Source organism: Heterocephalus glaber, unplaced genomic scaffold (assembly GCF_053883595.1).
Source record: "Heterocephalus glaber isolate CG9 unplaced genomic scaffold, H.glaber_assembly_v1.0 deba00001479, whole genome shotgun sequence".
Classification (NCBI taxonomy): domain Eukaryota; kingdom Metazoa; phylum Chordata; class Mammalia; order Rodentia; family Bathyergidae; genus Heterocephalus; species Heterocephalus glaber.
The window spans coordinates 21,298,966-21,319,813 of record NW_028258316.1 but is presented as its reverse complement, the minus strand read 5'-3'; the positions used below and the strand labels follow the sequence as shown (position 1 = coordinate 21,319,813).

The window sequence follows — 20,848 nt, the reverse complement described above, 5'->3', positions numbered from 1 at the left end:
TGGCTGTGCCTCAGCAAACCACTGAGATACTTCAGCCAGTTCTAATGCAAGTCTTACTTTTTGTTCTCTCAAAGGTTCTTCAGGAGACTTGAAATTCTGCTTGCTGTATCTAGCAGAGGTGAGTCTGTCTTTCTGAATTCGAGTTCTGTGACTTGGTGCTTGAGGGAAGGCCTGGGAATTGGAGCCTTATCGTGAGATTCTGATGCTGGGCTCCACACAGCCCTGAAGTGGTCCGGGGCAAGTCCCCAGCTGTCCCTGCCCCAACTCTCTTACCTGTATGTGAAAGACCAGCGCTGATATGGTCTTGGGATGGCCCCTGAGATCTGCTTAGGACCTCCAGAGCCCCAGCACCTGCAGGTCTCATAATGAGGGCATGGCTTGCTAGCCAAGCATCCACTGTTTGTTTATTTAGTAGCCTTCCTCAGGAGATTGCTCTGACTCCTATACCTGCTCCTTTGGTCTTTCTTTTTCCTCTAAGAGTACCACCCTCAACCTCTTCTCATCTTGTCAGTGTTTCCAAACGCCCAGAGGGCCCTGAACCTTTACCTGGGCCAGATAGTGCAGGCTGACACAGACGTGAGTGTCTGTATTTGGGGCTGGATGCCTCTCACTCTGTCATGGATACACTTGGTTATCTCTATCTACTCTGGAGCTTAGATGGGCAGTACTCTGCCCTTGAGAAGCAAAACTGGGCAAACGACTCATTGTTTGATACAGTTAGGTAGATAAAATATCACAAAACCAGAGGTTTCACCAAAGAGGTCTTTGGTGATGAAACATTTGGGAGCCACTGAATCCTACAAAATCTTTTTGATCTTCAGGGAATTTTAAATTCCCAACCTTGTGTCTGCTACGGTAATGTGTGGGTAGGGCGGTGTCTGTTCAAAGCAAGATTTATTAGACTGATTCCTGCCCTTTGCCTCTCCTTAAGTTTGCCTAACAGTGCTGGGAATATGTTACACTGGTGGGAGAATATATTGGCCATAATCTGGAGATGGGCCATGGTCAAGAGTTTGTTATTTATTTATTTATTTATTTATTTATTTATTTATTATTTTGAGACAGGGTTTTGCTATATAGTTCAGGCTGATCTGGAACTCACTATGAAGCCCAGGCTGGCCTCACACTTGTGGTTATTCTCCTGCCTCAGCCTCCCGTGTGCTGAGATTATAGCCGTGCTATCACACCCAAATGTATGGCTGGCTGAGAGGAACACAGCCTTTTGAAAAGGAGTTTGTGCCCCTCTGTTGTGGTGGACACCTCTAGTCCCAGCTACTTGGGAGGCTGAGGCAGGAAGATCATTAGTTTGAGACCAGCCTAGGCAATTTAGTGAGACTCTATTTTGTTTTGTTTTTTAAAAAAGCCGAGGGTTGGGGCATATGCCTGTAATCCCAGCACTCAGGGAGGCCAAGGCAAGAGGATTACAAAATTGAGCCCAGCCTGGGCAATTTAGTAGCGAGACTGTCAGAAAGAAAGAAAAAAAAATAATAAAGTAAAGCAAAAGGTTGAGGATGTAGCTCAGTGCAAAGGCCCAGGGTTCAATCCCTAGTGGGGAGTGAGGTAGGGAGAAAATTGTTTCTTCTGTTTTCAATTCTTGGCAAATAAGAGGCACAAGGCCTGGGGTGAGTGAACAGACGCTTACTGCGAAGTTCCCTTTGGGGAAGCTGAGGGCTCCAAAGAGGCAGTGGACATTGTCAGGGAAGAGCTGGGGACTCAGCTACCTGGAATGCAGACCTGAGGGCACCGGATGTCCTCCCCTGTGCCAGCTGGATCTGGCCAGGGCATAGGGAGTGGCCAGTGGTGTCACTTCAGTGCTGGCAGCGTCTGGTTCCACAGAGCCAAGAGCAGGGTGCAGTCTAGAGAAGCTGTGAACTGGGCTGGGCTCCCCCACCCCTCTGGAGCCTCCACTCTGGCTTCCAGTTCTCTCCTCAGCCTCTGAAATGAGACTCTGACTTCTTTAATGCCAAGAGAGCTTCCTGCCAGGTTGGGTTTGTTTTTCCTAGAGAAAAGCACTTCTGCTCCATTGGATCTGTGACCTCCTGGCTGTCCAAAGATTGATGAGGGGTATTGATTTGGAGCCTTTTACTTCAGTAAAGTGCCAGGTGATCTGACCCTGAGGGGCTGGGAGGTTGAAACTCACAGGCAGCCAGAAGCCTCTCTCTCCTTCTGATGGGCTGCTGAGAGGCAGGGAAGACAAGCTGCCTGCCTGCTCCGTAGCCTGGTATACTTTGATATGGGTGGGCTTGGAGCCCATGGAGATTCTCAAATGCACATCTTACTTAGAACTTCTGATAGGTGGATTTTTTTTTTATTACCTGACATTCAGGAATACCCCAAGAAGAAACCAGGGGGAAGAGACAGGGTTTGAGGAGGTTTTTCACTCTGCATTGAGAAGGTTCCAGTTGCCTGGGTGATAGCAGCTCTGATTATTCCCAGCTGCCAGGTCCTGGGCGGGGTTGCCCTAAGCCGTCCTTGGCTCTGGGTTCCTAGTTGCCTGGATAGGTGTCCCTCAGCCCTTGCAAATCATGAGACAGAGGCAGCCCATGACTGGCTTTGGAGCACTCAGGGCATTGGGTCAATGGACACATTGGTAAGTGACCATTTGGTCACCTAGAATCTAACGCTGGCTCCATTTATTTAAAGGTGTGGCTTTGGAGTTAGGAAGATCTAGATTTGAATCTTGGCTCTGCCATTTCCTGAATGATCTGGGGACAAGGTATACTCTCTTCTCTGACACAAGGCATTGAGGCTGACCACGCAGGGTTGTTGTAATGATTAAATGAGATTCAATAAGACACTGCCTCCAAGCTCTTAGCACAGATCCTGGCACACAGTGCTCAGTGAATGGAAGCTATTATTGTTATTGCCAGCTTCATGGCAGGAGGAAGGGCTTTTCGTATTCATTTACCCTCCATTAGAGGCATTCACAAATGATTTATTGATCTTTTAAAAAAATCAGGAAGAATGTCTCACATTCTTTGTAATGCACATACACAGTTACACAGATACAGCAAGATCACAGGCTCTGGAAGAGGCAGAAGACAGCTGTGAATCTCTGTATGACTTAACCCCTCCGAGTCTCAGTTTGATTATCTGCACAAGAGTGAACAGCTAGACTATTCCTTCCTACCCATGTCAGGGCATGCATCATCAGGAGAACTGAACTGAATGAGGGCATGCTTGTCATAGCAAATGGACACACTACAGTCACAGCTGAAGGGGATTTATAAAGATAAAACCAGGAGCAAGGAGGTTAGGCAACGTGGAAGTTGTGGAGAGGCCAAGAGGAGCTGGATGTCCACTGGATTTGAGTGCTCTTAGATGGGGCTTGTGCAGCTGAGGGGTCTGTACGTGGTTGACTACCCTGAGCTAGGTGTGGTGTTTGAAAGCATTTGTGACAATGCCTTCGGGACAGCCTTGGCTATGAAGCCTGATGATAAGGGCACAGTACAAGTCAGTGTTAAAATCAGCAAGATGGTCTGAGCGAAGTGGTTCCTCTGTGGGAGAACCCAGATAGGAAATGAGGCCCTCCCAATTTTGACAGATTCAAAGGGATGGGAATTCAGCCTCCCTGCAAGGAGCTGGCTCAGTGCTCTTCCTCTTTTGGCCAGGCCAATCTTCAAAGCTCTGGCTCCTAAAAATGTTTGTCCATCTATGACAGCCAGCTGCCCACCCTAGGCTAGGTCTGGATTTAAGTCCTTTGGCCTAGAAGTCTTCTGGGTCCTGTAGCATTCTGAGGTTTTCAGCTCTAAGCCCTCAGAGCCAGAGATCCAGTCCTGCAGTCTCCTGTGGAGACAGGCAATGTGGTTTCCACCCCTGATTGGGAAAATGTGGCTTTCAAAGGAAGCTTTGGCCTCAATGTCTTTAGAATCTTACTTAACCATTACAGATGATCTGGTTGCCACTCTGGGCAGAGCAACATGGCTGACCAAAGGTGTGGTTCTTATGGGTGTCAGCAAAACAGAATAATCACAAAGGTTGTTGGAAGAAATACCAAGGCACCGCTGATAAAGTGCTTGGTACTGTGAGGGCCATGGAGTGTAAGGGCCTATCTCAGGATTAGGAGTATGTAGCTGGGTTGCTATGAAAGCATCCCTGGGGAGACTTTCTCACACTTTTGTAGGGTGGGGACTGTTGCAGTTGTACAAAAAGCTACCAGTGACCGCTGAGCTGCTTAGCAAACAAAAGGCCTAAGATTTCTTCTGTTGGCTTGGTGCTCTGGTTGCCTCCAGGACGTGTCTGCAAGATAGCAGTCCTGTCAGCCGAGAGTGTGGCCACCCCAGGAAGCCTCCCCAGGTTCTGGAGATAAAATCCCAGCAAGCAGTTCTGTAAGGCTTGGAGTCTTCCCTCTGGGCTCATTGGCCCTGAGATTCAGGGAGGCCCTTCCATTCTGAGCCTTGATTTTCCTCTTGTATAAAATAGGAACAACAATCCACGCCCTCCCTACCTCTTCAAGGAATTGTCAAGATTAAAATGAGATCATGGATGGAAAAGCACTTTTGAAAATTGATAACTGGATAAAAAGGATTATTATTAAGGCAGAATTCCTGCTTCAGAGCTAAAGAAGCCACTGAGGCTGAGAGAGATTGAGGAATTTGCTGCAGCCTACAGGGCTGATTGAAACCATTGCTGGGAGACTCAAGGCAGGGCCAGCCTTGTGAAATGAGGGCCTTTCCAAACTGCAAGGGAGCACAGTCCCCTCCTACCCTTCCCGTCACCAGGGCCACCATGAAACTGGAAGCAGAGGATTTTCCGGACAGTGCCTGCTCTACTGGGCTTTCCCTGCGGAATCTTGGGATCTTTTGCTGGGTGGCATCCTACACTTTCCCCTGCAGTGAGTGGGAAGGTTCTGGAATCAGGGAGCCTCAGTGGAAGAGGCAGGATTGCCTCATGTCCCCACCCAGTGCCCAGAGGCCTGTAGCAGGTAGGGTGTTCTTCCCCTCTCCTCCCAGGCTTTTGGGAAGATGAGCTTCTGAGTACTTTTCCCACAGGAGAGGCTAGCACCCAGGGGACACAGCATGGGAGGTGGCCCCGTTTGACACTCCTGACACTTGGATGTAGGGTAGAAAAATTTCCCAAATGTTCTATTAGATGATGTGAAGAACTTCCTAGCGCAGGTGTTTGTTTGCTATCCTTTCTGCTGGGAACAGCTCCCAAGCTCTTTCCTTTTTTTTTCTTTTCTTTGTTTTCTTTTGGTATCAGGATTCTGAGCATTGAACCCAAGGAACACTGAGCTGTACCCCCAGGCCTTTTTATTTTATTTTGAGACAGGGTCTCTCTAAGTTTCCCAGGCTGGCCTGGAATTTTCCATCTTCCTGCCCTAGCCTCCCGAGTAGCTGGGATCAGAAGTATGCACCACCGCACCTGCCACATCCACTTTCCTCCAGTCTCCCTCTGTCATTCAGGCCTTAGTTCAAGTGTCAGTCCTTCTCAGAGTTCTTCTCTGACTATCTCAACCTCCCCCTTTGTGACCTGGTGACATTTTCACAATTTGTAATATTGTTTAATTAATTGTTTATCCTCCCCCCCAGCCTAAAGGCAAGGGCTTAGTCTTTTTACCTCTTTATGCCCTGCGTTGCGTAGTCTATTACACATAGTGCATGTGCAGTAAACATTTACTAAATGAACAAATTGCTGAATAATAACAATAGCTACTGTGTGCAGAGCTCCTGGGATTGTCCTCATTGCTTGTCCTACTAATGGCTCTGGGATGTAGGTGACGTCATTATCAATCCCACTTTACAGAAAGCTCCCAAGGTTGAGAGCTAGGAAGTGGCAAAGTCTGTCTAACTGCAAAAGGAGGCAGGACTCATAGGAACCAGGTCTTTTTCTCTGTCTAAGCCCTCCGGCTTGTGCTGTTCGTTCCCTGGCTGAGCTCATGAATAGCAGCCCTGTGAGGTTATAATCAAATTCTTTGGAGCCAGAAAGAGCTTGTCATCCCCTGATCTGAGTGCCTGGTGGGGGTTGGTAACCCTGGGCTTCTGGCCCCGCCCTGCCTGCCCACTGCATGTCCTGATTGCCCAAGGGGCCCACTCCCTGGTACTGTGCCAGCGCTGGCCTAGGTTTGACCTCGCATCCCTGAAGTTCCTCCAGCAGCCAGAGCTTTCTGAGGCTAGCACTTACATTCGTGGTGCATGGGCCTCCTAGAGGGAGTTTCTAGTCTAGTTGGTGGCCTTTAAATGACAGCTGTGCCAGAGATATTGCTGCACTCAATGGGGGTGAATGGTCATTGATGAGACCCTGCTCATGTGGCAGGCAGTGGTGGGCTGCAGAGGGGCACACGACTGCCTCCCAGCATGTTTGGAAGGAACTTGAGTTGTTGCTTTGGTCCTGTTAGTGTGTCCATTCAACTCATCTAACCTTGACCTTGTGATCCCAGGAGTGTGCTGAGAGGGAGAGGGGTTCTGTGAGCCGTGGGAAGGTCCTGGGTCCATAGAACATCAGCTGGAAGCCTTGGCACTCTGGGTTCTCCCAAGCTCCCCAGCTGTGGCCCTATGCTGCTGGCCGGGGGTGACCTCACCATCTCTGGCCTGAGCTCTCCACAGGCTTCTACTGTGCAGGGAGCCACTTCCTCCCTCCCCTCCCCCAACCTGTGGTCCCATGGCTCCCTAGCTGGCCCCCAACCAGTCCCCTGCTGCTCTGGCTGCCTCTATGTCACCTGGGATTAGTGTGCATTTATGGCTCTTAGTGGACGCACCCTTCCCTGTTACAGCCTCGCCCTCAAGAGCCCGGGGATGGGCTTGGGCCCAGGAGCCCCTCAATCTGAGCAGCCCTGACCTTCCCTTTCTCTGTTTTCCCTGACGTCAGAAGGCAGAGTGCTTATTCACTTTGGAGGCACACTCACAGGAGCAGAAGAAGAGAGTGTGCTGGTGCCTGTCGGAGAACATCGCGAAGCAGCAACAGCTGGCAGCCTCACCTCCCGAGAGGAAGGTAAGGTCCTTGCCAGTGGCTGTCGGCTGTCGCTCTTGCTGCCTTGCTTCCCCAGCCTGGCCTTTGAGCCTCCCAACTGAGCTAAGGGTCAGCTCAAGCTCAGCCTGTGGAGCTGGGCAACGAGCTTCTGGCAAGGGGCCTGTGCCCCAAGGTTTCTCCCCCTGGGCTTTTCCTCAGGTCTGTTGAGTGGGTTTGACAATGCTTGGGTAGAGCAACAGAGCCAAATTGACCATGCCTCATCAATTCTAGGCTCTGCTCTTTGGTTTCCCTATGGCAAGGTTTAATTTGGGCTGGCCTCTCTGCTGCTGCCTGGCAGGCAGCCCCCTTCTGTTATTGGGGAGGCTATGCCCGGGGCCAGCACACGGGTGTTTGACACTGGCTCAAGGCAGATGTAATTGAGGGCCTGTTTGCAGCAGAACCTGTCATAGTTCAATGTAGGTCAGAACCAAGTGGAGCCACATTTGGACTGCTGGGGGCTGGGACTAGCCAGCTGGAGTATCAGGGAAGATTAGAGACTGCCGGGGGAGGGGCTGATGTGGGCTGGGTACTGCTCAGTGGCTAGGGAGGGCAATGGGATGGGAAGTAGATCTTTGACATCCCAATGGCTGCCACAAGTCAGGCTCCCATTTCTGAGAGTTCACGCACCTTTTCTTGTCAAAAGCGTTGGCCATGGGGGTTTTGGTGCGGTTGCTACAGAAGTTGTCAAGGAGGTTGTTTTGCCAGATCTGGGGGAAGGAAGGAAATGAGAGGGAGTTGCTGTCCTTGTTGCCTCTCAGTGTGTCAGGCCCAGTGTGTCATGTGCCCAGGCTTTGGAGGGGGCATTCGATGGGAGGTGGGGAACAGGTGGCTACCAGTCTCTCCTGCAGCTCCCCAGTAAATTGAGAAAGGACTGAAACTCAGGGTCACAGCATCCCAGAGTTGAAAGTTAACTTGTGTTACACTGGTCAGGGGCAAGGATGAGGGAAGACAGTGGGACCCTTGAGTAAAACTTTGCGGCTGACTGGCAGTGTGACCTTGGGCAAGTCACTCTACTGCTCTGTTCTTTCTAATTTGGGGATGTTAGTTCCTCCCCCAAAGAGTTGTAAGAATTACAGGAGAAGATGCGTGTATCACTCATAGCACAGAGCCTGGCAAGCAGTAGGCTCACTCAACCAAGCTACGGGATATACAGTGCCCCTACCAACTACCCGGGGGACATTGGCTAGACCCACTGTCAGGCTTCTCTTCTGTGCAAAGACCTGTCACCATGGCTACAGGCTCCCTTGCCCCATATATCTGGAGTTGGCCGCCCTCAGAGTCCAGGCTGCTCTCCCTTCACTGGGGCAGCTCCTGGGACATCAAATGTCTGAACATGTGCCAGCCCCGTCTCACTGCCCGCTTTCTTTTCTTTGGGTTTCGTTCTTCTGTTTTGAGGGAAAGAGTTCTTCGTGCCTGGGCTTCAGAGTTCACTGGCCCTCGAGATGTTGGCCACAGCCTTGCAGTGCCTAGGAGACTGTCTATCCGAGGGACAGGAGGCGGTGGTGGCCTGGGGGCAGGTGGGTCTGAGACAGGCTCTGGGCCCTGGAGAGCTGCAGATGTGCCTGGGTGACCCTGGAAAGGCTCCAGGGTTGGGTACCTGGCTTCAGGGCCACACTAAGTTATGTGGGCATTCTGGGCCGGCAACAGTTTGGACACCCCGTCGCACAAATTCTTCAAACATGAGGTTAGTGGAGAGGTTGTTTGCTGGGTAGGAGAAAGCAAAGCAGGGCCTAACTGCTGGGACAGCCTCAGAACCACCTCCAGGGCCTGAGACTGAGCTGCCCCACCTTGCATGCTCCCTCGGCCCACCCTCCTTACACGGCAGTTATGTAGCTGGGGGAATCTTATCACTCAGTCTTCCCCATCCCCACCTCCTCCATATTCACTTAGAGTATTAGCAATTTATTCCTTCCAATTACTTACAGAACTCTTCTTAAGAGAAGTTCCAGTAAATATAGCTCTCCAGCCATTTATCAGTCCAGGAATACTTTAGTAACTTTAGTGAGTAGGCCCAGGTGGCTGCCCAGCCTGCTTACCTTTTCATCCACTTTTGCTCAGCTTCAGGGTGATCGTGAACCTCCTTCATTCACCTGTGCTCCGTCTCGGGGTGACCATGCACCTTCATCACTGTCCTCCAAGGGACCAGAGGAAGGCCTCGCAGAGCTCAGAGAGCTCTCGTTTTCCAGGCATAAAGGTTCTGCTTGAGGGATGCCTTGAGTACTGGCTGAGCCATGTGCCTATCATTCCTCCCTGCGCTCCTTGGGGAATGCTTCGCCTCCTTTAGGACAAGGAACTGCTGCCTAAGCACTCGCCCACTTAAATACCCCCCAGGGAAAGAGAGGTTCATGAGGCAACTCCCCAGACCCTACTCCTTTCAACAGTGGTGCTAATCCTTGAGATGGGGTATTCTATGCCATGTCAAGGATGGGAAAGCTTTTCTCAAATTCACAAGCTGTATGAATGCAACTTGCCCTGAAAATGACATAGATGGTTATTGGGGAGGATGGAGGAAATAGAGAAAGATGGGTTCAAAGAACAACAGAAGGGTCTGAGTGTCATTATCTGTGATGTGATCTTTGGCAACCACTTCCTACCGTAGCCTCAGTTGGTCCCATTAGCACTGGTCAGGTAGCTCTTTCCAGTTTTTCAGGCTTTGGGTTTATGAAAGCTGAGAGCCTTGGGCCATCCAGTCTCCATCAGGAAACCATACGCTGAAGAGTTTTGCATGACTTGACTTTTGTGATATGTGCTTCCTTTGGGATGGGGATAGGGTCTCGCACACCACTGTTTTGTCTTCGTCCTAGATAACTTGTACTATGCTCCCTGCACTAAACTCCCAGCACCGCTAGGAAGCTTCTCATTTAGATAAATTCAGAGCTGGTTCCCCTGTGGTCAGTGAGGTTCCAAGCTGGTAGAGAGAGGCAGATAAATATTATTTTGGTGACCCAATCAAATATACACAAAGAATGCATTCTCCCCTAATTGGTTTAGGTCCTTTGGGGGTCACCTGACGAATGAAACTTGGTCTCCGTCCTTACAGAGTTCTCCTAATGGGGTGAGATGATGAAGGCATCAGGATGGCGACCCAAGCATTAAAGGCCATGTCCGCAGATCTGAGAATGGACTGGTGGGGCAGGTCCCAGGTGTCATTCAGTGAGCCTCCTGCTGTGCAGCTCCATGCACACAGGCTGGACTAGGCTCCAGGAAGCCTTTTAAGCGCCCAGCCCTCAGGTGTAAGCAAGGAGTGGGGTGTGATGCAGCCCAACTGGCCCCATCCTCAGGGTAGGCTCCGGGTGCCTCAGGATCTGTGGTGGGAATGTACAGAGGAATCTGTCACACTCTGTGCTCAGGAGATCACAGTGTAGTCATGGAGACAAATATGGCAACAGTTAGTTCAAAACAACCTGTTAGTGATGTGACCTCAGGTGAGCCACCTGGCTTGTCTGAGACTCAGGTGTTTCATCAGTGAAGCGGGTGGATCAAGAGGGTTCTTGTGATTATACTTGTAATGTGCTGGGCAGAGTGGTTCGCGAGAAGACCTCTGGGAGCTAGCTGCTGCTTTCATTCTGTCATCGCATTGTAAGTGATGTCTGTAGAGGAAGAGTCATCTGGTGTCCTTGTTTATGGAAGCTGATGCTGGTGCTTTGAGCACATCTGACGACTGCTCCATGCCACTTCCTGGTAGCTACCTGCTGGATTCCAGGGCCCAAGCCGGGAAGCTGAGGCCTCCTGGGTCTGCCCTGGTGATGAGACTTCTCCTAGATGAGATGCTAAGGTGTGTGGCACCTTGTCTTCTCCTCTCTGACAGCTAGAGACGGGCCTCAGAAATTCCAGGTACTGAGTGCCTTAAAAAAGAACAGAGGCAGGTCTTGGAGTCAGGCAGCCCTTGCCTGAGTAGACAGCAAGCTAATTCCAGTTCTGTCTGGTTCCACAGAAACTCCACCCTTACGGCTCTCTCCAGCAGGAGATGGGGCCGGGCAACTCCACCAATGCTACCCAGGATAGAAGCTTTACCTCATCAGGACAGACTCTGATTGGCTGAGCAAACCCAAGGGCGGGACTCTGCTTCTGGCAACTTAACCCTTTATGGGGGCATCCCTTACCACACAGTAACCTCACCTCAACTGGACCCAAAATGGAGAACCAAGATGGTGGGCCTAGGGTCATCTTCAGGGAGTGGTCCTGAGGGTGTGTGTGGACTGGCAACAGGAGAAGCCCTATGGGCATGTGCAGACTGGCAACAGGAAGTTCCTGATGAAGAAGACTCAGAAGCTTGTTCCCTCCAAGGAGAAGGAGGCTAAATGGCATCTGGGCACCCACCTTGGGGGCAGCAGGAGATTGGGAAAGGTCACCCCAATGGTGAACAGTGCCATGACCTGCGTGGCCCGAAGACATCTCCACCCATTCACTCACTCTGGGACACATTCATTTGTTCATTCAGTGGATATTTGGGGGGATCTCTCTGGTGGTAGACTCTGTGCTAGGAACTTGGGGGATACTTTGGAGAACCAAATGGGCATGGCTTCTGCTGTCATCAAGATTCCAGTCCTAGTAGGGAGTGAGCATTAAATAAATCAACAGCAGCACACATGTGATCACACCCTGGGAGAGGTTGTGCAGGAACAGAGCAAATGCCTTTAGAGGACATTGTATCTAGATTGCTCCTTGTAGGGGTGCAGCTAAGGAAGGACATAGCTTGTAAATTGAGACCAATGGGCTGGAAAGGAGCAAGCCAGCCAAGGACTTGGGAGAAAGTGTTCCAGGTAGATGGAACAGCATGCAAGAGTTCCTGGGATGGGAAGGAGCTTGGTGTGCTGGAGGAGCTAGGAGAGGCCAGTGTGGCTACAGCCTAGTGAGGAGGAAGGAAGGAAGGCCAGGTTGTGTAAGCCTCAGGTGGTGAATATTTTATGGATCTCATTCTAGATGAAGTAGGGAGCCATGGAAGGCCTTTGAGGGAGTGACACAATCTCAGGAACATTTCTACAAAATCTGAAGGCAGATAGGAGGGGACCAGGTGGGCATGGGGCCAGTTAGGGATCCCCCCTCAGTTCTTCACCTATGGGGTGATGGTGCCTTATGCTGGAGAGTGACTGGGTATTAGACATGTGAATGCCAGACTCTGGGATGAGAAGAGATGGATTCCCTCCTCTACTCTGCCACTGCCCTCATCCTCCACCTGGTCTTGTGAATGAGATTTGGGGCCCTCCTCACAGAGATGCTTCTGGCCAGGCCTGAGCTAGGGACCAGTACTGAGTTTAGGGAGAGTCCTTGGAGTTGTAGGTGCTTAGTATTCAGCTTCGTCCCCAGGCCTCTGTAGGCGTTGCCTGTTACCTCTCCATCCTGTGCTGGGATATCTGATGGGGAGCTGGAACTCAGTGCTCTGACAACACACTTGGTTTTCTTCCTTTGGGGCTCCTAAGGGTCAGGGATCAGGGCTGGGTGTGGCTCAGCAACTCTTGCAGAGAGCATCCTGCCACAAGGTGAAAGGAAGACCTACCAAGGGCCAGGGATGAGAGCCCAGCCTACTTGCTGCCTGCTGCAGCCCCAGCTAGAACTCAGGGTCGGGCCACTCTTCTACCTTTTCTAACTGCTAAGACCTAGAAGGAAGGAAACACACAGTTACAGAAGAGAGACATGATTTGCATACAAAAGGAGTCTAGATGATGGGGTCATTTGCATAATAAAAGGGATCAGAGAAGGTGGAGAGATGGTTCAGAAGCCCCTAACCATGGACGTGCTGTATGTTGTGTAAGACCTCAGTGTCTTTAGAGATGGTTTTTGTGCCCTTGTGAGTTTGACCAGCTGAACACCAAAAACGTTTCCCTAGAAGAGAGGCTGCTTCTTACCTTCCATGTAGGAAAAAATCAGACATATTGGTACAACTGTCTAATAGGGGGCGGGATGGCTCTGCTGGTGACCAGGCTAATGCCCCTGCCTAGCGGGGAGACAGATGTTACCTGGACGGGGAGAAGTGATTCACAGCATCTCTGCCTGCCAGGGCTCGGCCCAAAGGGTGAATCTGAGCAGCTGAGCAGCTGAGTCTGCAGAGACAGCAAGCTGCACTTTGATTTCATTTGATTCTCTTACAAAATGACATTAAGGGGAATGTGAGACATGGGAGAATCGCCTGTCTGGGAAGGCAGCACACTTGTCTGACCTGTCTCTGTTCACAGATAGGTTTAGAGCACAGGCATTCTGGCCTCAGAGAAATGGAGAATCTGAACACAGCAGCCAGCCCTGGGGACAGGACTTTCCTCCCAGTTTGTCCTGACACTCTGCTGAGTGGACCATACCCTCTCATCAAGGTCCCAGGCCCGCCAGCCGGTGGGGAAGTGGACGTGTGCTCTTGCTGGGCCTTGGGATGGTTTGCCCAGCAACTGTGGTGAGCCACAGCGCCATTGCTGCTCTGCCTTGTGAATCGATGCAACTTTTAATTTGGCTCCACGGGCTCATGAAGATGAAATATGGCCTGGTGGCCACTGCTCTGCAGCATCCTGGGCCATCCCAGCTGTTCAAGATGATGAACAAGCTATCGAAATTGCATGTGAGAATCATAATCACGGGAAACATGGTTGGGCCCCTCCCCACCACATAAATTATGCTAAGAAGCACACAATGGCCTCTTTCCTGATGGGCCAATTGTCTTGGTTTGGTGTCTCAGGACCCAGGAGCTGGGAGGATGGGAGAACAACCATGTATTGTCAAAAAGGCCATCTGTGTAATTTGAATACAAAGTGGCCCTTTTAGTTCCCCACACACCCTCTGATCCTGTTTTCATGTGTTCTTACGTCTCAGGCTCTGGGTCTCTTGAAACACTTGTCTCTCCTCTGTGCTGTCATGCCTGGGTCTTTTGGCCCTTCAGGAGTTGAGACACCACGGACCTTTAGGAAATAATGACACTGATTTGTGTATGTCTTTTTCTTAACTCTTTATTTTAATGGTTTTTTCCTCCTAAATTCTGCCACCAAAGCCCTGATTTGTCACACATGGTACCAAGGCATTAAGAAGGTTCTGCAAAGGGGAGGTGCAGGCAGTTTTGCAATATGGGAGGGTTCCTCACAGTGAGAACCCCACAGCATGTACTTTGGAGATGGCAGCCAGGGTCCCCAGATGTCATTTTCCCTAAGCCTGCTGGGAGCCTCACTTTAGGGACAAAAGTGGCCAGACTCTGAGAAATTAAATGACTTATCCTAGGTCACACAGCTGGTAAGTGGCTGAATTAGTCCTTAAGCTCAGGTCTTCCAGATTAACCCATTACTCTTTCTAGATGTAAAGCTTTGCTTTTAGGAATAGAAGTAAGAGAAGTCATTCATTTCATCCACAAAGAGCCAGGAGGCTGGTACTAGTGGGTACCAGAAATGGTGGCCCACCTCGCTGTAAAGGGAATACTTTTTGGACAAGTAAAATGAGATTCCTTATTCTCCACTTGGTGGAGAAGAACTTCTAGTATTCATTTCCCTGTGGGGTGGCACAGGCTGGAAAGATCAGCTGCTCCCTGCAAGAGGTAAAAATAGTCTGATGAGACTGAGCTCCTAAGATGGGCTCCCAGGGGTGCTGGAATGGTTGGGTTATGCTCTTCCCCTTTAGAGTCTGGGATTCAAGAGGATCAGCTGATGCAGAAATGTTGTCAGAGGCAGAAAGGGACAGCTTCGGGCTCAGGCCTGGCTATCTGAGCATCAGCACCAAGAGGCTTTGACCTGAGTCCAGCTGAGAGCCTGCTGCCCCTGGCTCCCTCCGAAGGGTTTTGTGCCCAGATTTTGCTAATTGGCTGACTTAAGATCTCAGCTCTAAGTAACTGAGAATCAAATGGATTGGATTTTAGCTCTCCCTCTGAAGGAGCAACTTCTTTTCTCCAACAAGCGCAACTGTTTTCCAGGCAGCCTCCAGCTTCCCTGCTTCTCTCCCTCGATGCTGGTCTGGCTGTGGGTAGACTGCCTTCTTTGCTGTCTTGCTCTTTTTGCTCATAAGGAACAGAGAACAGCCCTCCTCACTCTGTCGTGTCCTTCTCTTTCCCCAAGCCTGTCTCTGAAGAGGGTTGCTTGCCATCCCAACCGCCCCCAGATCTTTGCTTTAGGGTAGAGTGGTAACACTAGGTAAGTTAACGAGCACTTGTTGTGAGCCAGGCCTGGAGTCCACCTTTTGACACACATTGTCTATTTTTATCCTCACTCCAGTCTTATGAGGTTCATTATCCTGTTACACATTTACTCCCATTGTACTCATTTTACAGATGAGTCTTAGAGAATTTAATAAACTTGCCTAAGGTCACGCAGCTGGTGGGTGGCTAGGATTGCAATCCAGGGGAGCATGGCCCTGACTCTTCTGTTTGACTGCTGGGAGGGACTGAGGAGGCTGGGAAGTCACACTCCTACCTAAAGGCCATCACAGGAAGTGTGATCTTCTATATAAAGCCCAGGTCTCCACTTGGCTCTCCAGGCTCTCTTGGTTACTCTGCCCTTCTGCTTTTGCTCTTGAAGCCTGGCCACACAGAACAATTTTATCTTCTCCAAAGTCCCTGTGCCCATTCATATGGAGGCTGTTCCTTCTGTCTGACCATCTTTGCTGTCCCTGCCAGCTGCAGTCTTCAAACTTGGAGGGTGAACACCTTTCTTAGGCTACATCAGAAGCCATTGCTTTCCCTTGTGCTTTCCCAGAGGGTTTTGTTCATCCTTAGCATAGTGTGTCAGGCAGATATACAAAGAGTGATCAAAATATACAATGAACAGGTGTCTCAAAGGAAAGTCCAAGCATATGGTGGACTATTTGTGCTGCAGCAGAAATTTTCTTCTAGAAGGAGGATGGCAAGTCAGAAAGTCCAAGGTTGGGTAGGGAGGAGGTACCAGGAAAGGAGGACAGGCTGCTGAGAAGGAAAGTATGGGAATAGCAGGTCTCTTGTGAGTTAGCAGGGTTCTATACCAATAGAACCCTTCATTACACTCCACATGTATGCTTGATGTCAAAAGTCCTTATGTGTGCATTATATAAGATGTGATCAAAATATCAATGAACATTTAAGTTAAAATTTATTGCAGTAAAAGACACATTGTCATTAATCTCCCTCAAAACATTCTCCCTTGCTTCAGCACACTTGCCATTTTTGAAGCAGTTCTGGAAGTTCTGTTTTGTGAATGTCTTTATGAGGTTTGATCAGAAATACAGTGAATGTTGCTGCCAAGTGCCATCCAATAGAAAGGCAGGCTTATAAAAACATTAAGGTATGTCCTCATCCAGTTCGTTCTCCAGATCTGGTACTGTGTGACTTGGTTCTTCTCTAAAGTCAATATGACTATGAAAGGTAAACATTTGGAATCAATTCAGGGCACTGAGGGAATCACAACAATATAACTAAAGACACTCACGAAAGAGGACTTCCAGAAGTGCTTCAGACTATAGCAAAAACGATGGGATAATTGTGTTCAAACTGAAAGGGATTAATGGCAAAGTGTCTTTTACTGTAATAATTTTTTTTAAAATTTGAGCACTTACTGGATTTTTTGAGCATGCCTTATACACTGCCTGCAAGACTGGGAGCTACCTGGGAACAAGTGGAGGGCATGTCTGACTTGCCTTTCATTCTGTTATTGCCTGGTCCATAGTAGGTGCTCAGTACATGTTGGAGAATTGAGTTGGATTGTTCAGTTCAACCCTCCTATATTTAGAATATAGATGAGGAAACAGGATCTAAAAGGGGAACTGACCTGGCCAAGTTAGTATCAGACCAGGAGTAGAACTCAGATCAGCTGACTCTCTTGGCTGAGAGCTTTTTCTGTCACCCCATAGCTTTGCAGTTGCCACAGCAAGCCTGGATCTGCCCACTTGGCTTATGAAGCAGTCTGGCCAAGTTCACATCAGGGTCATGGGTAACATATTCCCATACTGACATGGGGCATCCCCTGAGAAAAGGATGTCTCATAAGAACTGTTGCTATGTTTGTCTTCTCCAGGTTTTGGGGTTCCCCTCTCACTGAACCTTTTCCCTCAGAAAATCAGAGTAGGATTCTGAAGCAAGAGCGGTCAAGAGACTTACTGTGTGACCTCAGGCAAATAACTTCACATATCTGGTCATTTCTTCCTTACCAAGAAAAATGAAGGAGCCAGGTGGTCTCCAGGAATCACCAGATCCCAAACTATTAGGATAAAACAATAAGGATCAGAATAGAGAAAAGGTGGAGACCCTCTCTAACCTTTCCAACTACCAGTTTATGGTATGAAGCTAATTTTCAAGTAGAGTATGTACTAATTTTTCCTTTCTAGAGTGGTTAGACGTCTCCCTCAGAAGTTGCCATTGAATTTTTTATTGCCTTTGGCACCCATCTCTTATACTATGCAGACAACACTATTCTAGATACATTTTCTAAAAAGATATCTTTTAAATGTTAGAGGTTTTCCATTTTGGTTTAATTCTATTATTGCAATACAGTTTTTCTACCCTTTCGTCTTGGTGGAAGAACATTGAGGGTTAAGCAGGTTTGCCTAGGAAACTGGCCACGGTTTATGATGCAATTGCAATGGGAAAATGTGTTCTGAGCCCTGTAATCAACTCTCAGAAGACTTCGGGAACAAAATCCAACATGTAGCTAAGAGCAGAGAGAGTTATGTTAAGTAACTTATGTTAAGTAACTAGAAATTTGGTAGAACCATAGAATCTTTGAGTGCGAACTGAAAAGCTTTGTCTGAGAGACACTAAGACCAGAGGGAGGCAAGAACTTAGCCAAGGACACAGAGTTGGTGACAGAAAGTTGGGGGTGTGGAAGGGACACAGGTGGCCTTAGATGATTCTCCTCCTCTCACTCAGCAACCTACTGTGCTGTGTCGTAAGCTACCACTTTGGGCTGTAATGGAAATAGTGAGAAACCAGTTCAGCTAATAATGAAGGAAGAGGTTGTCTAGCCAGCTGTCTTGTCTAGAAATTCCTGGCTCACTCTTGCTGGAGTGGAATGAATGGGCTGCTATGTTTTACCTGGAGCTTGGAGCGCAGTGGGACTTGTGGAAACGCTCCCTGCTGTGTGTTCTAAAAACAGCAGTAGGACGGAGCTGAGGGGAAGAGGAGGGGGCTCCTTGGGGAGATGGGTGGGTACGTCTCCCCCCTTCCTCTTCCTGCCAGGCCCTAAGTAAGGAAGACCCACAGATTTACAGAATGCAGATCTGGGAGGGTCTCGGAGCCCTCACCCACCTCCTCATACCAACCAAGAGACACAGGGGAGGAAAGGACTGGCCAGCAGTCACTGGGCTGGAGCTGGTCCCACAAGGCGCCTATTTTCCTCCCGCTGTTTCAGAGGGCGGCCTCAGGCCTTGTGTAGATTTCTTCATTGCCTCTGGGTGCAGAGTGCCTGGGAACTCCTGGGGCCGGATGCGGTTGGGCTTCCTGAGAGTCGCCCGGCAGGCGAGGAGTCCCCTGGCTAGTTCACCCTGTGCCCTGACCTCAGCCAGCTGGCCTTCAGCGCCATGCCTTCCTCTTGCTGAGTCCCCTCCCTTGCTGACTTGTCCTCCTGACGCCTCTCGCACCATCTGCAGGAAGGCAGGATAGGGGCCAGCGCAGCACCGGCCTGCAGGAGAGAGGGCCTCATGGCTCAGGTCTATTTCTTGCCCCTCCGGGGAACAGGCGGAGGCAGCTAAGGGGCTGGGGCAGCGCTGCCGCTCCTCAGCTGAGAGGTTTCTGTAAATCGAGGAGGGAACCCCCACTGCACACATTATCTCTTGTGCCGAGCGAGCTGCCTGGCAGGGAATAAGTTCTCAGAAATGGGAGCGACCATCGAGACATCAAGGGGTGAACACGTGTCTGACTCTGTATCCTCCTTCCTGCGGGTCTCCTTCCCTCAGAGCCTGGCAGTTATCGCTGGTATTTTTAAAATCCAGTTGACTTTTTTGTTGCATTGCATAAGTAATTGATGTAATAGTGTTTATTATAAAGAAAACATTTAATACAGATGAGCCAGGAGAAGGAAATTAGGTTTATCCCTAATTCCAGAACCCAGAGATAACATTTTGGGGTGAATCTTATCAGGTTGTTTATACTCATATGTATCTTATTTGTAAAATGGGGTTACTGGTGCAGTTTTCTAACTTGCTTTTTTCCTTTTAGCAATGTAGTGTATCCATGTTTCCCTGTCAATAAATATTCTTCCATGGCATCATATTTACTGCCTGCAGCACCATGTCTTCTGGCTGCAGAGCATTTCATTGTGTAGATGAAACATATTTTATTTAAATTATCTCCAGTAGTTCAATGTTCAGGTTGTTTCCAGTGTTTTTACAAAAACCTGGGGAGAAAAAAATCCTTGCAGCTATATCTCAGTATCCCCAGCATCCAATTCAACACCTGGTCCATGTTTTATGTTCAATAAATATTTGTTGAATGAACGAACAATTTGTTGAAATAAATTCTTGGTAGTGGAATTTCTGGGTCAGATGGTGTGTATCTGTAAAATGGATTCTGGATCCATTGCTGAATCGTTCTTCAGAATGACCGTACTACTTCTAATCCTGGCTTAGACAGAGCAGCTCACTTTGCTTTGCCTTAAGTCGGTCTTTCTCTTTTTAGCACTGAAAGTCCTGCTTCCTGGGAAATGGAGAGGTCTTAGTAAGGGAACATCTGTTTCCCTGCACCCTCCACAGCACTGTGTGTTTTTACTTTTTTAATAGGTTTTACCAGAGATGTGGAACCTTTGCTTATCTGCCTTTCAGTCCCTAATTTCACCTCTTTGAGCCTGTTCAAGTCTTTTGTCCATTTTCTTATGAGGCTGTTTAATTATCCATTCACAAAAGCTCTTTATATGGTAAGGAAGTTTTTATGCTGGCCTTTTATTTTTATTACTTCTTTAAATGACAGGTGATTCTGATTTGTATCTAGTGGTATCTATAAATTGTTTTGGTAACAGTTTTATTGAGTTATAATTCAAATATCATACAATTCACCCATTTAAAGTGTATGGGTTTTAACATATTCAGACTTTTACAATGAATACCACAATTAATATTAGAAAATTTTATTATCTTGAAGAAATTATAACCTTCAGCTATCACTTACTAATTTCCCCATCTTTTCCAGTCCTATGCAACACCTTATTTCTCTGTAGATTTGCCTATATTGGACATTTTGTATAAATAGAATCATATATTTGATCTTCGGGGACTGACTTTTTGTATTTAGCATATAATGTTTTCAGGTTCATCCATGTTATAGATGTATCATTTCCCTTTCACAGCTGAATAATATTTCATTTTGTGGATGTACCACATATTGTTTAACCATTCATCAGTTGATGAACACTTGGGTCATTTCCACTGTTTGGCTATTATGAATAATACTGCCATAAATATTTGTGTGCAACATATGTTTTCAGTTCTTTTAGGTATATACCTAGGAGTGAAATTTCTAGATCAAATGGTATCTGTGTTGAACTTTTGAGGGACTACCACACTATTTCTCAAAGTGAATGTATAGTTTCCTACCGTCAGTGAATCAGGATTCCAAACTCTACACATTCTTGCTAATAAGTATTATTTTTCCATTTTTAAAAATTATAGGCATTTTAATGGGTGTGAAGTAGTAGCTGTGATTTTGAATCCCCTTTTCTGAATGATTAATATTGTATCTATAAATTTAAATAACTGTTTTTGCTTTGGTGCTGTGGTATTCACCCCAGGATTATATAGTATTTTTCTCTTTAAAATTTATGGTTTTATTCTTCAACTTTTAACATTTTAAGCTATGTGGAATTTACTTTGGGGTATAGTCTGAGACAGAATATTTTTCATTTTTCCCGATTATTTGGCCCAATGCTTGTACATTATCTTAGGGCAACTACTCTCTCATTACTCTTCTTTTAAAATTGTTTTCTCTCCTATTCTTACATATTAGTTCTTTTAAATGAAATTCTCTGTATGTGATTTTTTTCAGC

At 48.1% G+C, this 20,848-nt stretch overlaps 1 protein-coding gene across 7 annotated transcripts in view; it reads left to right on the top strand.

Annotated features, from left to right (window-relative positions):
* Window positions 1–20,848, top strand: part of Rgs3 (regulator of G protein signaling 3) — a 122,264-nt gene that overhangs the window by 60,022 nt on the left and 41,394 nt on the right. For 4 of the 7 annotated variants that reach the window (XM_004849518.4, XM_021262204.2, XM_004849519.4 and 1 more), the window contains 2 exons: window positions 75–118; window positions 6,808–6,930. In XM_004849518.4, coding sequence (XP_004849575.2) covers window positions 75–118; window positions 6,808–6,930 — 167 coding nt within the window. Of the gene's footprint in view, window positions 1–74; window positions 119–6,807; window positions 6,931–10,882; window positions 19,315–20,848 lie in introns of those variants that run through there. The other 3 variants (XM_004849521.3, XM_004849522.3, XM_004849529.3) reach the window with 1 other exon arrangement.